The 13772-nt window shown below is 65.9% G+C and overlaps 2 protein-coding genes across 4 annotated transcripts in view; one reads left to right on the top strand and one right to left on the bottom strand.

The window, feature by feature from the left end:
- The window catches only part of PITPNM3 (PITPNM family member 3), a 60248-nt gene extending 55759 nt beyond the window's left edge, over nt 1–4489 (top strand). Inside the window, exon 19 of the mRNA XM_040452951.1 lies at nt 456–4489. Coding sequence (XP_040308885.1) covers nt 456–774 — 319 coding nt within the window. The 3' untranslated portion in view covers nt 775–4489. The remainder of the gene's footprint in view (nt 1–455) is intronic.
- Nucleotides 4490–4799: 310 nt separating this feature from the next.
- On the bottom strand, nt 4800–10304 carry PIMREG (PICALM interacting mitotic regulator). Of its 3 annotated transcripts, none has more exons than XM_040453520.1 (5): nt 10014–10304; nt 8534–8859; nt 6754–7049; nt 6294–6389; nt 4800–5797 (listed from the first exon to the last, which is right to left on the bottom strand). In XM_040453520.1, the coding sequence occupies exons 2-5, from the start codon at nt 8822–8824 to the stop codon at nt 5710–5712; spliced, it is 771 nt and encodes a 256-aa protein (XP_040309454.1). In that variant the 5' UTR covers nt 8825–8859; nt 10014–10304; the 3' UTR covers nt 4800–5709. The 3 variants fall into 3 exon arrangements, with proteins under 3 accessions (XP_040309454.1, XP_040309453.1, XP_040309455.1); XM_040453519.1 differs by lacking the exon at nt 10014–10304 and adding an exon at nt 9328–9407; XM_040453521.1 differs by lacking the exon at nt 10014–10304 and adding an exon at nt 9328–9407 and having other exon boundaries at nt 4800–5749.
- Between the last annotated feature and the right edge of the window lie 3468 nt (nt 10305–13772).

Genomic DNA, 13772 nt, shown 5'->3' with positions numbered 1-13772 from the left:
ATAGGCCTGGTGGGGGCGGGGGGGCGGTGGCTGAGGTTCTGCCTGTCAGGGCCCCGGTCCCGCTGAGGCTGCTGGTCCGCGGCCCCCTTCTGGGGGGGGGGGGGCAAGGGCCTGAGGACCCGGTGGGGGGGTGATGGGCAGGGAGGACAACAGCGGGGCCAGCACCCGACGGAGCTCCGCGGGGCGGAAGCCGGATATGGCGCAGACTTGCGTTTGGGGATCTCAGTGACGGGTGACGAGGACGGTGTGCCCCGCGGGTACAGAGGGTCGAGCTCACACGCTCAGAGCCGGGCAGGGAGCTCCCAGGGTCGAACTCAGACGTTCAGAGGCGGGCGGGGAGCTCCCCGTCTCCCCGGCGACGATTTTGGCGGGGGGGGGGGGCCCCCCCGTCCCCCCGGCGACGTTTTTGGGGGGGGGGGGGGTCCCCCCCCGGGTCACCGCCCCGCTGGCTGACGCCCGTCCCCTCCGCAGTTCCTGAGCGAGGGCTACGCGGCCCACCTGGCGACGCTGGAGGCCGGCCACCGCTCGCGCCCGAAGAAGAACAACTCGCGGATGGTGCTGCGCAAGGGCAGCTTCGGCCTGCACGCGCAGCCCGAGTTCCTGCGGAAGCGCAACCACCTGCGCAGGACCATGTCCGTGCAGCAGCCCCACCCGCCCGCCAACCCCAAGCCCGAGCGGGCCCAGAGCCAGCCCGAGTCCGACAAGGACCAGGAGCGGCCCCTGCCCGCGCTCAGCTGGGCGCGCGGGCCCCCCAAGTTCGAGTCGGTGCCCTGAGAGCCGGGCTGCGCGCAGAGGGCCGGGGCCGGGCGGGGGTGGGGGGTGCTGCTCCCCGAGATGAGCCGTTTCCTGCTTTTCCCCGCCCCCGTGTGTGTCCAGCGGTGTCCGAGCAGAGCGGGGAGGGACCCTGCCGAGCCCCGGGGAGGGGGCTCCCTGGGCCACGAGGGGGTGAGACCCCAGGGTCTCCGCAGCCGCGGCTGCCTCCCCGCGCGGGACCTGGGACCGCGAGCCCGTCAGGGGCGGTGTCCGTGGAGTCCTGGGGGGCGGGCCTGCCCCGAGCTGGCTGGTCTGACAGAGTCGACCACCTTTCTGGGGCCCACGCAGGCCCTAAAGGGAGAAGCCGCCAGACCGGGGATCAGCAGCCGCCGGCAGGTGCAGCCTCCCAGCGGCCTGGGGGACGGACAAGTGGCATCGTGCCGGCCCCCCTGTGACATCCTGGGTCAGCCTCATGGGCCTGGCTTTCCTGTGGCAAGGTGGCCACTTTCTGGGAGGGAGGGGACATCCCCCGGGGCTCCTCCTGTGTCCGCGTTGTCTGTCCACGGCCCTTGCGGGGGTGGGGGGGGGTGGCGGGGTCTGGTGCTGACGGTCTGTCCTTCTGCGGCTGTCCATTGTCCCCGTCTTGTCCTCGGTATTCCTGCCGTTCACCCGCGGCCCGAGAGGACGGCCGTTCCTCTTCCCGGGGTCCTGCCTGGGGCCCTCCCTGGGGAGGCTGCGGCCCTGGGCGCTGGCCCGGCTGGGCTGGCTGAGAGCCCTTGAGCCCCTCGTCGCCCTCTCTGGGCCCTGGCTTCCTTACGGAATTGGAAGGTCCCCCCGGCTGAGACTGGTGCGCGGTTTCTGACTCCTGGGCTGTCTTCTGTCTTGCACTTCTGTGCCCTGGGGTTTCTGGGCCTCAGGGCCCCTCAGACCACCCCGGCTCCACCTTCCACACTGTCTGAGAGAGGGGCTCTGGGGGGGCCCTCACTGTCGCCCCACCGCTCGGGGAGGGAGGGGGATGGGAAGGGGTCCCGGCTCCGTGAGGCAGTGTGCTTTGCACTGATGCCCAGACCAAAACCACGTGTCCCGGCAGCAGGGACACCCCCCACCCCGGGGGCCGGGCTCGCCCTCCCCAGCGCTGCTCACGCCGACTCTGTTTTGGCTCCTGGAGGGCACAGAGCTGAGATCCCAGCGTTCCGGGGGCGCGTGTCATTTTGGCTCAAACTGTTGTACTCTTTTCCCTTCCGCCTGCCACTCAGCTTGGTTTGGGGCCCACGCCCTCCTCCTGGGCCGTCCCGTGACGTCGGCAGGGCTCTCCTGCAGCCCAGCCCAGGCCCACACCCGCCCCGGCCTGCTTCGGAGCCCCTGAGGCTGGCCCAGCTCCTCCAGGCGGGGCTGTGCCCGAGTCCAGGCACCTGCGTGGGCCCGTGTCGCTTCTGCTCCGTGTCTACCTCTCGCGGCTCCCATGTGGCCAGCGTCCTCCCCGCAGCGGCTGCTGTGACCTGCCCAGCAGACCTGCTGGGGCTGGAGGGGTCCGGGCTCCCGGCCCCCACCCCGCTCTCTCCAGTGTGCGGCACCCCCCTCCCCCAGCCCTGCGGCTCCCCTGTAGGCAGGGGCAGGTACCCTGGGGGTGTCCTCTCCAGCCCTGCCTCCTGGGTTCCCAGGTGCCCATCCCTCCTTCCACACTTGGTCGTCGGGGCTCCCCAGAAGGTACGAGGTCATAGGCACAGCTACTCCCACCCCAGGCCTTCCTGTCCTTCCCGAAATCTAGCCTGCGTTGAAGTCGGGAGGACTTACTCTGATTCTCCGAGGCTCCGCCAATCCCCTTTCCTTCCAGAAGCCCCTGCCGTCAGTCTCCACCGATAAATTAGTGGAGTTATGTCTTCCCGAGTTAGGTTCCCTCTGCCCTGTGAGCCCCAGGCTGGGAGTGAGAGACACAGAGAGAGAACACCAGGACCCTGGGGAGTTTGGAGTCCCAGTGAGCAGGGTACTGTGGCTGGGGATCTGGGGTTCTGGGGGTGCTGTGGTTTTGGGGGTCCAGGGTTCTGGGAGGTGCCATGGTTCTGGGGGGGGTGCTGGGGGTCTGGGATTCTGGGGGTCCCGTGGTTCTGGGGGTGCTGGAGTTCTGGGGATGCTGGGACTCTGGGGGTGCCGTGGTTCTGGAGGTCTGGGGTTCTGGGGGTGCAGAGTTCTGAGGCTGCTGGGGTTCTGGGGGGGTGCTGTGATTATGGGGGTCCGGAGCTGGGATGTGGGTGCAGGAGGCCACCCCTTCTCCTTTGTGGAACCGGACGACTCACACCTGCGATTGGGGAGATGAAAGGCGGCGTCCTGAGCCCGCCTCTCTGGTTAGTGGGCGTGTGCGCATGCGCGCGAGCGCCCCTCCGCCTTGGCGTTGGTTAACGCGCGCTCCCGGACGAATGGTTTGTGCGGTTTTGTCCGTGCGCTGAAGTTGGAGGGAGACGAGCAGGCTGCGTTGTTCCCTGGAGGGGGTGCCGCCGCCCCTCCCCGAGTGGGTCCGTGAGCCTGCCTGGCTGTTTCCCAGAGAACCCTTCCGGTCCCCGGTGCGCCCTCTCCCGGGACCTGGAGCATCCTTCTTCCCGCCTGATCAGAGCTCTTCGTTTCTCGCGTGGCATGTTCGTTCTTCCCTGTCTGGTGGCCGTCCCTGTCGGAGGGCCTGGCTGCCGCCCTCCCCCGCGCCCGCCCCGAGGGGGTCTCGGGGGCCTACCTTTCTGGCCTCGTGGGGTTTTCCTGAAGATGTCGACCTGCCCTTGGGCTCCACAAAACATGCGTTTAAAAAAGTGGACCGTTTTTATGCACTTGGACGGACGGCCCTCCTGTCTGGGTGCTGGGCCACAGAAACCGCGTCTGAACCCCGTATTCCAAAGAGGTTACGGGGGCGTGGGTCCCCGGAAGGAGGGGAGGCTGGATCTCCCGGCTTTTTGAACTGTTTTTACCACTTTGGAGCCCCTGGTCTGCACCCTGGGAGTGTCCTACAGGCAAAACAGGGCGTGCATCTTTAAATGAAAGCCAGAGGCCCGAGCAGGCGGCTCTGGTTTCCTGTGGACACCCTCCCTAAGCATGGGCACAGCCCCGCCAGGGAGGGGGGGCCCTAGCTGGAAAGGAGCCTCAAGGCTGGACCCCGCCTTAAATAACCAGCTTCCCCGCCGAATCCCCCGGGTCTGGGCACCAAGTGCTCTGGAAACCTATTCTCTGGCTCAGCCAAAACACGCAACCCCTCGCTCCTTCCCCTCCCTCTGGGCTTGGGGGAACCTTAAAAATCACAGCTGGGGTTAAGTCCACGCAGGGAGGCCCGGCCGGGGCCTGCTCTTCCCGTGGAGAAACCCACCGGGGTGGCCGGTGGGGGGGGGGGGGAAGTAGAGTCACCGAGGAGGGGCAGGACGGCTCGCCCCTGGGGACCTCCACCCTCGAACCCCTGTCCTCTGTTTACTCCGAGGTGGCAGCCCATCCCGTCTTGTCCGTGGTCCGACTGTTCCTAAATGTGTGACTCTCAGTATTGCCAGTGGCAGCCGGTTCTGTGGTGAAAAAGGTTTATTCCCTTCCTCACGGCTGCCTTGTACAAAATCCGTTAGAAAAGGAAATGTAAAATATCAGATTTCTAAAGCGACAAACACAGCACTACGGGGTTAAAAGATTTTTACTACTGGTCTTGATTTTGACGTGAGCTGGTTTTTAACTCTTGAACGTTGTCACTGAAATAAAAACCTGATTTGCCTTTAAAGTGTGCTTTGTTCTGAGCGGAGCAGGGAAGCCTTCCCTGTGCAGGGTGTCTTCTCCCTGAGCTGGGGGCCGGCCGCTAGGAGTGGGAGGCGGGAGGAGCAGAGCCCGGCCCCGAAGCAGACCCGTCGCCCGGAGTGGGGGTGCGTGTGCACACACACGTGGGGGTGTATACGTGTGTGTGCAAGTGGGCGTGTGTGTGTGCACGGCTGTGTTCACGCATGTACGCGTGCGCACGGGCACGTGGGTGTGTGTGCCTGTGTGGTTGTGCGTGCACACGTGTCTGTGCATGCACGTGGGTAACAGAACAGATGTCAGACGCAGAAGCGGTCTTTATTATGAAAAAGCAGTGTTATCCGGGGAAGTCACACGCGGGTTTCTTTCTAATAAAATGACACAGCAGATTTCTGAGATAACTGGCCAAGCGCAGAAGTCGCTAGTCAACAGTGATGCCCGTCCCTGCACACCCCCGGTCCCCGTGCTGAGCATAAATAGCTGTCTGCGGGCCCAGGCTCTCGGGGCCGGGAATCTCTTCCCCCATCCCTCCCTGCAGGGCTGTGGTGGGGGCAGAAGGGACAGCGGCTGGGCTCCCCAGAGCCCGGGCACAATCCCTCGGGGGTCCCACCCTTGGGCCCCCAGTCCCTTCTGATGCCTCCGCCTTCATGTTGGAGAGGACACAGCCACGCGGCCTAAGTGCAGGTGAGTTCCGAGCCCAAAAGGGGAGTAGAGTGAACCCCCCCCCCCCCCCTCCCGTCCCCCCGGTCACTCTCAGGCTGGGCCAGGTGGCCACTGGCAGAACCAGGTGTGGCCCCGGGGGAGTCCCCACCCGGGGCCTCCTTGGGAGCTCGTGGGGCCGCGTGGGTCCCGCTGTGAGGTCGTGGTGTCCGCCGTGGCTTGCCTCCTGCAGTGCGGAGCCCCCTTCGTGCCCCTGGCTGGGCTCAGAGCGGGGGCAGGTTCCCCAGAACGAGGGGATGGAAGGGGGCTCGCCGACGGCCCGGCGTGCCTGGCTGGGGACGCGGTCAGTGAGGTTGGCTGGCTCTAGGCAGGTGGGCTAGGCCTGCATGCTTCCTACGCTGCTGGGCCCATCCGCTCTTCAGGATTTTCCAGAAAAGACTACGTTCTTCCACACGTTCGTGAGGAGGAGGAGGAGGAGGAGGAGGAGGAGGAGGAAGAGGAACCTGGAGAAAAGGCTTGGGAGGCGGGCGTCACCTGGAGGCGCTGTCCTCAGTCACGGATGAGAGAAACGGTCATAGTCATGTCGCCGCTGGAGACAGGAAGGCGGGAGGGACTGGTGTCACCTGTAGGAGGAGCCCTACCACCCCGCAGTCAGAGCTGGCTGGGCCCCGCCCCAGAGCCCATCCGGGGGGCCCTTGTATGAATGGGGAACAGGCCCCAAGTTAGGGGGGCCGCACACCGAGGCCCCGCCTCCAGAGGGTCCTGGGCAGTCAGGCCAGACGCTCCAGAGTGGCCATGGGCCTTTTCCCAATCCCACGGGCGGGCAGGCGCAGAGGAGCCATGGGGAATGCTGGGGGAAGGGCAGGTCTTCCGGAAACCAGGTGCCTGGCCTGGTGGGGCTCCCGGGGGGCCGTTCACATCCAGGATGCGTTCCAGACACCATCCTGATCTATGTTTTCTGCCCCCTCGTGTTGCACGTGAGCGGCCTGAGGCTCAGAGAGGGCCGGGGACGGGCCGGGGTCACACAACAGGTCAGGGCCCGAGTCGGAGAGGTGTAAAAACTTGGCCGGACTCAAGGAGCACGGGACCCCCGCCTCAGCTCTCCCGTTTTGAAGCATGACCCGCCAGCTCACCTGTCTTCAGCCACAATGGCCTCGTCCAGCTGCCGGGACAGCTTCTGGAGGTGCTGAAGTCCCGCTCCCACAGGCTCCGGGTCGCTGTCAGACTCACTGAAAGAGGAAAGCCACAGCAGCGACTGGCGGAAATGTGCAGCACGAGGCCCTCCCGCCCGGTGCTGGGCCGGGTGCGCGCAGGCCCGGAGACACCCCGAGGGGGCCGGGAGCACCTTGTCTGGGCCCTCCCTGCCCTCCAGGAGGTGACAGCCCATGCGACCTGGAGCACCTGCCACAGAACACGTGGCCCAGGGCCCATCAGGTCCAGGGCCGGGGACGCTGCACAGGTGAGCCCTGCGGTTCCCCCTCGTCACGGGGAGAGTTGGGTCAGGACCCAGATGCCCCCGGGGAGCCCCAGGCGGGGGTCAGAAGCCGCTGGGGCCCAGCTAGTGATCTGGGGGCAAGGCACCCCTCCTCTTACCTGGGGGAGCACAGGGGCTCCGTTGAGGAGTAGGGGCTCCGGAAGGTGGGCTCCGTCCGGGACCGCCACTGTGGGTGGGCGCGGGGGCCCACGTGCCCAGAGAGTCGGTGACAGGGTCTCTCCCGCGGGCCCAGGGCTGAGGAGGCTGGGGCGGCTCCACGCAGCCGGGGGCTCTTCTGGCCCGGGGTGTGGGCGGGGGGACGACTGCCCGTCTGTGCCCCTCTCCTCCTCTTCCTGGCCTTCACCTGGCTCCCCACCAGCCACTTGGTCCTGCTCTGGCAGGACTCCTGGATTCTCTGGGACGGGACCGCGGAAGGTGAGCGCAAAGCCAAGGACGAGCTCCTGCAGAGTCTCCGGGCCCCTCCCACCCCTCAGCCGCGCAAATACAGACGGCTCGGAGCCCCGGGGGTGAGGGGGGTGCGTGGGTCCCCGAGAAGCGAGTCCGCTGCGGGGAGCCGGCTCAGGGCCACCCAGGGCACCGGTGCGGCGGTCAGCAGCCCAACCAGCGGCTCGTGGAGTCCACGCTCGCTTCGGGACACGGAAAGACCCTGGTGCCCCCTGGAAGGCCCCCCAGGACCTGCCTCGGGTCTCACTAAGTCGCCCTCCGCACTGGTGCGGATTCGAGGGGCAGCTCTCCCGACACTCGACGGCTCAGAGCCCCTCTGGGTTCCTCACGGCCTGGGGTGGGGGTGGGGGGGCAGGCCCGAGCTCCTGGGCGCCTCCCACTGGCCGGGGCGGCTGTGCTGGCTCCTCGAGGCCAGAATGTGGGCCCAGGCAAACCAGAGGCCAGAGGCCGGGACGAGTTACGTTCGGTGAGGTACGTGGCCGCGGGCGCACCTGTGTTTCTGTGATCCCTTCGGGACAGAGGTGGTCCCGGGACTCCTAGTCGGGGACTGACCTTTGGCTCAGAGACCCCAGAGCAGAGGGTCTGTAAACAGGTTCAGATTCCCAGCCCGACACCAAGGAGGTACCCGCACCCCTTCTCTCCTCGGAGGCTTTTGCTCGCCATGACGTTGGTCCTTTCCGGGGGACACCTGCCCCCGTTTTCGGGTCGGAGGACCCGTTCACCTGCAAGGCCCCAGGCGCCTCACGCCTGCCCACGTGGCGTCTTTGTGCCCACACGTGTCGTCTGACACAGATCCTCGCACGCCTACCTTCTGGGCACCTCTCGAGGTCCAGGCCTCTGCCGGGCCAGGCCCCCAGGCCCCCCCGGTGGCGAATGCTTCTCACCCCCTTTCCACCAGGTGGCTGGGGAACGAGCTCTTAAATGCTCCTCGGACTGGATTCCCACCAGGTTGAAAATCCTCCCCACTGGCCCCCGGTGGCTCTTGGGAGAGTCTAACCAGACACCCTCGGCACGCGGCACGCCTGCCCTTCCCCTCCTGGCTCCCCGTCCTCTGGCCACCCGGACCACGCTCCCTCCGCTCTGGATCTGGACCCACGCCATCTCGCCCTACGCTCTCCTCCCACTTCCTTCCCCCTTCCCGGGCGATTCCGCGGGGTGGCCTCCCCTGCAAGCCTGCTGTGTTTGCTGTGTCCCCGTGACGCCCGTGCTCGCCACGCTGTGACACCACAGCTCTAGCATCTTATACTGCGAGGCTCCGCTCGGCCTCCGGGACGCCCTTCCCATCCGTTCGTCCCACGGCTGGTTGAGGGCAGGAGACGCAGCGAGGACACACCAAAGTCCCCGTCTTCATGGGGTCGGCCTCCTCAGGGGCCCCTTGAAGGCACCGGCTGCGGGCACCGAGGAAGCCCTGGGTTAAGGGCCGGTCGGCATTACCTGGGACACGGAGCCCAAGGCGTTCTTCGCTGAGCGAGCCGCAGCCTGGAGGCCCTGCTGCGCTGGCTCTGGGTTCTCCAGGCGTTTCCAGGAGGGCCCCGCGCCGAGGTTGCGGCTGACTGCCCTCAGGGGCAGCCTCCTTTGGAAGTGTCTGCACAGGGAGCCCAGGGCCCCGCTGGAGGGCTCCGGATGGCCGCCCGTAGTCTGCTCCGCCTCCTCTGCCAGCTGTTCCCGCTCCTGGAGCGGCCCCCGACGCACGGAGACCCCCACGCCCGGCCACTTAGAAGCCATCTGCCCGGTCGGGAGTCTGCTCAGCCCACCAGATCCTGGGGAGGAGGTCAAAAGCAGGTCAGCAAGCCATCCCCTCTCCTCCTCCCAGGCTCCACGGAGACACAGGTCGCCCGGGCTGGGCGTGGGGGCACGTGGCAGCGGTGGGTGTGGGAAGGGAGCTGCTTCCCGGAGGAGGGGTCAGCGCTTCCCGCGGGCCCTGGCGGCCACTGTCCGCAACAGCTGCGTGTCCATCTTCCCACCCAGCCCTCTCAGCTCTCTGCCTCAGGCGGGAGGGAAGCAAGGGTCAGGACGGGGCCTTGCCGAGCCTCGGCTGGCCAGGGCCCCATCCGGGGCCCTCTCCCGTCGCCCAGAGCCCCCCGATTTGCAGCTCGCAGTCCCCAGACGTCCCCACTTGCGTGCCCATCCTGACTGGCACACTCGCCCCACCCCCACGCTCCGCCCAGGTCCCGTCGGAACACAAGGGTCCCCGGGCCCCCGGGCCCCGGACCCCGGACCGCGCTCACCCGGCAGCCCCCGGCGCAGGCCGCAGCCCCAAGCAGCCGCTCTGCGCCCACCCGGCGGGTTTGAAACTCCGCGCGGGTCCGCCCCCTGGCCGGCCCTCGCAGCTGATTGGCCGCGTCCCCGCAGCGCTGCCGCGCCCGGGATCCGATTGGCCCGCGCTCTAGCGGCGGGAATGCCGCCCTCCGATTGGCTGGCCGCCCCATTCGTGCTGGGGCCGCGGCCGGGCGGGCGCAGCCGGGCGCCGCCCCTTTGTCTCCGCGGTCTGCGCCCCGCCGCGCGGCCAAGCGGGTTCGGTCGGGAGGCGCGGGGCCGGGAGCTCGGCCGCGCCCCGCGGCCGCGGGTTTCAGACACTGCCTCTGTGTCCCCACGCTCGGCACCCACACTCTGGACCCTGGAAGATCCTGGGGGCGAGGACAGACCAGGGTACACCTCCCGGTCCTCCTGCGACGAGGCCGCCTCCCGTCTCCAGTGGGGCATCCAAACCTCGCCCTTTGGAAAGCCCTCTCCCACTTTCTGGAGACCCCAGGGCAGCCCGGCCCGCGCCCCTCTCGGGTCCCTTGCTGCAGACCTCACCGGGCCCCCCTCTCTGGCGGGGTCTCCGCCGGTGGGTTCCTTGTGGCTCTGCCCTTCACTGCGACACGGCTGGGTGACCCCACCCACTCCTCTCTGCTAGGGGGGTTGCACGCACCAGGTGCTGCTGTGCTAAGTCCTTTTATGATGAACTCGCTGGGCCCCGATGGCAGCCTAGCAGATGGGGAAACCGCTGTCCGGAGAGGTTGGGTCGGGCCCCAGTTCCCTCAGTTAGTAGGTGGCGGGATTCCCACTGTCCGGGACCCGGGTCCAGGCACCCAGCACCCCCTCGGATCCAGTGCGTGGGGAGAGACGGGCGTCAATGAGCCGCATCATCAATAATCCAAGAAAATTATGACACCAACATCGTGTCATTTAGAGCTCGTGCCTGAAGGATGAGCTAAGGGAGCCAAGAATGTTTGAGCGTGTGGGGGGGGAGGGGTGGGGACCAGCGCGCGCGGTCGGTCGCCGGGCTCACACACACAGACGTGCAACCGAAACTGGTTTCCTGAAACAATGCTGGGCTCTGTGTGACCTGCTTTGATTTGTTAATTTGCTACTTTGTCGTTTAAGAACGCCACCGGCAGCTGGCGACGGGGCCCCCGGGCTCTGCTCCCCTTCGCTGGTTCCCCGAGCTGGATCATTGCCCGCTCAGGACAGTTGTGTGTGTTGGTCATATTTAGGACGTTTAATTCACGCCCTTTTCCGGTGAAACACGGGGGGGAGCAAGCGTGGTGATTCTTAGGAAAACTACGCCACACGTGTGGGAGAGACTTGGTGCAGGAGAAACACCTAGAAACAGTCTCTCCGGCTAGACCGGCTCTCGTCACACCTGTCCGAGCCGGTGACAGTGCCTCGCGTGTCCCGGGCGTCAGAGGACAGCTCACACTGGTCCAGCACTTAGCTCGCACGCCGGGCACATTTCCTGTCTTCACCCTTCCTTCCTCAGCCCTCCAGTCTGAAGTCGGGGCTATTTCCGTCCTCGTTACAGACGACACAGACCCACAAGGGTGAAGTGTCTGCTGGGGACAGAGGGACAGTCGGCGCTGGAACCGAAGCCCTTGGATGTCTGGCTTTAAAGCCTGAATGCTTAACCCTGGGACACGTGACCTCCCGGAGGCTCCGGAGAGCATGGGTCACCGCCCAGCCCACCCTCCCCTTCCCTGCCCTCGGGGGCTCGGAACAGCTTCCGGCAGCCCGGGTGCTGGAGTGCAGTCGCCATGGCGACGAGGGAAGGAGGAAGAAACGTTTTCTTCTGAATGAGGAGGCTCCCTCTTGCCTTGCAGGGGGTTGGTGGGGAGAGGGGGTGGGAGGGGGAGGATGTGCTGAGGGGAGCAGGCTCCTGGTGCAGGGGTGGCGGGGACAGGGGTCCCTGCTCCTCCCTGTAAGGAGAGAACGCTGTCAGTTGTCCCAGGCGGAGGCTTTGTGGGGTCCAGCCCCACCCTGGCCTCTGTTGGGGAGGAGGGTGGTTGCTGAGGGGGAGCTCCAGCCTGTCCCGTCGTGGGGGCTCCCCCGTCCTGGGGGCTCCCCTGTCCTGGCGGCTTCCCCTTCCGACAGCAGAAATTCTACCCGCTTTCTTGGCCTATGGAATGGCCAGTGCAAACTCCCAGGAATGTGACCTGCGGCGGTGGGGGACAGGGCGCCCCACATGAGCTGGGGGCAGGTGGTGCTTTCGCTAAGGAACCAGGAGACGACAGAGTGCGGGGATGCGGCGTTCCCACAGAGGGGTCCGCGAAGGCTGGTGTTGGGAGGCCAGAGAACGGGACAGAGGAGGCCAGGGTGACTCCAGAGGGTGCCCTCTCCCCCCCCCGCCACCCCTCCCTATAGTGGCCGGAGGCAGGGGCCGCCCCACCATGCAGCCTAGGAGGTTGGGGCGCCTCCGGAGGGCAGCGGAAAGCCGCTGCTGGATTTTCAGAGGGGGTGGGGTTAGAGTTGCCTGTAAATGAAGTCCATTAGGAGGTTAGTTTGGGGGACAAGGAGTGGCTGGGGGGCCCCGTCTGGAAGCCGTGGCCTGAGCCCCTCCCGGCTTGATTGATCTTGGGCATCAGCCTCATCAACCTCCCTCACCCCCGTCCCTGCCCACAAGGGGCCAAATCTCTCAGCTCCGCCCCAGCCAGCAGTGACTTCTACCCTCCACACCCGGAGCCGTCGTCAGTGGGACGTGAGGGGACCCGTTTCTTATCACTGGCAGGAAAGTGCCGGACATGAAGTCTAGTATCACAAGTACTTAGAATGCAAACACCCACGTAGCCGTCGGGAGGAAGAAACAGCATGCCAGGACCCCGGAAGCGCGGCCCCCACCTCACCCGGTGCGGCCCCCCTCCCCCTCTCTGGACTTTTCCGGGAATCGATGTTACTTTTCTTCGTGGTAGTCATAGCACCTAGTATACATCTTGCTCCCCGTGCACGCAGACCCCTCCGGGCTGTTGTGTGGCTAGAGCAGGATGGAACAGAGGGGAAGGACCCCTGCACCCTCACCCCACCCCCACCCCCCAGAGAAGGATGGGTCTGGGCCCTTGGAGGACTGAGCACCCAGGGAGGGGTCCCGGAGAGGTCTGATCCAGCCGCCCCCGTCTGGGTTTGGGGGCTCAGGCTCAGCCCCCCTCTGTGCCAATGGCTCTTCACGGGAGACTTTCAGGGCGCTGGGTGTGGGGTCCCACCTACTGCTCCAGGGAGATTTCTCAACTTCCTGGGGAGGAAGGTGGGAGAGGTGGCTTTTCCCATTTCAGTCTGGAAAATGAATGGAGTTGGGAAGCATGGCAGACCCCCAAGGCCACAAGGTCAGGAATCAGAGGCGGGGCCGGCCCTTTGAACGCAGCTCCACGGGGCTCCTCTTAACCCAGTGTTCTCATCAGGTCCCTGCTTCCCTCCCTAAACAAGTCAGTCTGGGGTCTCCGACGGGAAGGACCTGGGAGCCGGGGCGCAGGAGCTCTGACTGGCCACCAGGTGGCGCCAAGTGCCAAGCTTTCAGGCCCCCTGTCCCTTTAGACCAGAAGGCGATCCCAGATGCAGGGACTGAGCTCCACCTGGGTCCCAGGCGCAGGGATGAGGCCCTCCAAAGGGGAGAGGAGAGCCCCGCTCCCCACAGCCAGACTTTGTAGGGGAGGCTGAAGTGGGGCTGAGAGAGGCTCTTTGCCCAAACCTGCACCCTTCTCTCACCCCGTTCCAGAGCCCCCCAGGCCAGACGGCTGCTTCTCTCTCCTCCCCCCCCCCCCAGTGTCGCATCCTCCGGTGTGCAGAGTATGGGGGGAGGGAAGGAGGAAATAGGCAAGGGAAGGCAGGCAGGGACCGAGGAGCCCTAGGCTCAGGTCTCCCCTCCTCTTCCCCTTTGGTGGGAAAGCTCCAGCCGGCTTTCTTCCTTCTTGGTGACAAGGGGGCGGGAGCGTGGGGTGAGCTGGGGGCGAAGTACAAGCTAGCCCCGCCCCCGCCGGCGGAGTAACCCCCCCCCCCCCCCGTGGAGTATGTGTGATAATCCTTGCACACTCCTGGCTCCCCAAGAACAGAGGAAAGGGGTTTAAGCGCTGCCATGGGGATGCTGGAAACTAAGGCAGATGAGAAACTAAACTGCCTTACTGCCTACAGCCACTGACAAGTCCTTGTAACCCACAGAGTGACCTCCCTTCAGGAGCTCAGCTGCCTGGATGATGACACTTTGCTGGGGGCAAAAGGGAATCTTGGCTCAACATTGTCCTGACACCCCAGGATCCTGTGAGTCTACTTAACATGAAAATTCCTTTGCAAACCTCCTTTATCTTTAACCCCCAAGTATATGCTGGCCATCCTCCTCCAGGCTTATGGCCCCCGATATACATCTGAGGGGTCTCGTGACTGGGGTCTTACTAGACGGTAATAAATGATGTTTTGCTAACAGCAGCCC

This window comes from Herpailurus yagouaroundi, unplaced genomic scaffold, assembly GCF_014898765.1.
Source record: "Herpailurus yagouaroundi ecotype Mexico unplaced genomic scaffold, PumYag 208, whole genome shotgun sequence".
NCBI lineage: Eukaryota > Metazoa > Chordata > Mammalia > Carnivora > Felidae > Herpailurus > Herpailurus yagouaroundi.
Note: the sequence above shows the minus strand (reverse complement) of the source record. Positions and strands in the feature narration are given on the sequence as shown.

Excerpts from the sequence above, each read along its gene's own strand:
- PIMREG (XM_040453520.1), bottom strand. The coding sequence starts at position 8,824 with ATGGCTTCTAAGTGGCCGGGCGTGGGGGTCTCCGTGCGTCGGGGGCCG. Across the intron at positions 7,050-8,533 it reads CCTTGGGCTCCGTGTCCCAG|AGAATCCAGGAGTCCTGCCA; the intron begins GTAATGCCGACC and ends GTCCCGTCCCAG. Across the intron at positions 6,390-6,753 it reads GAGCCCCTGTGCTCCCCCAG|TGAGTCTGACAGCGACCCGG; the intron begins GTAAGAGGAGGG and ends TTCCTCTTTCAG.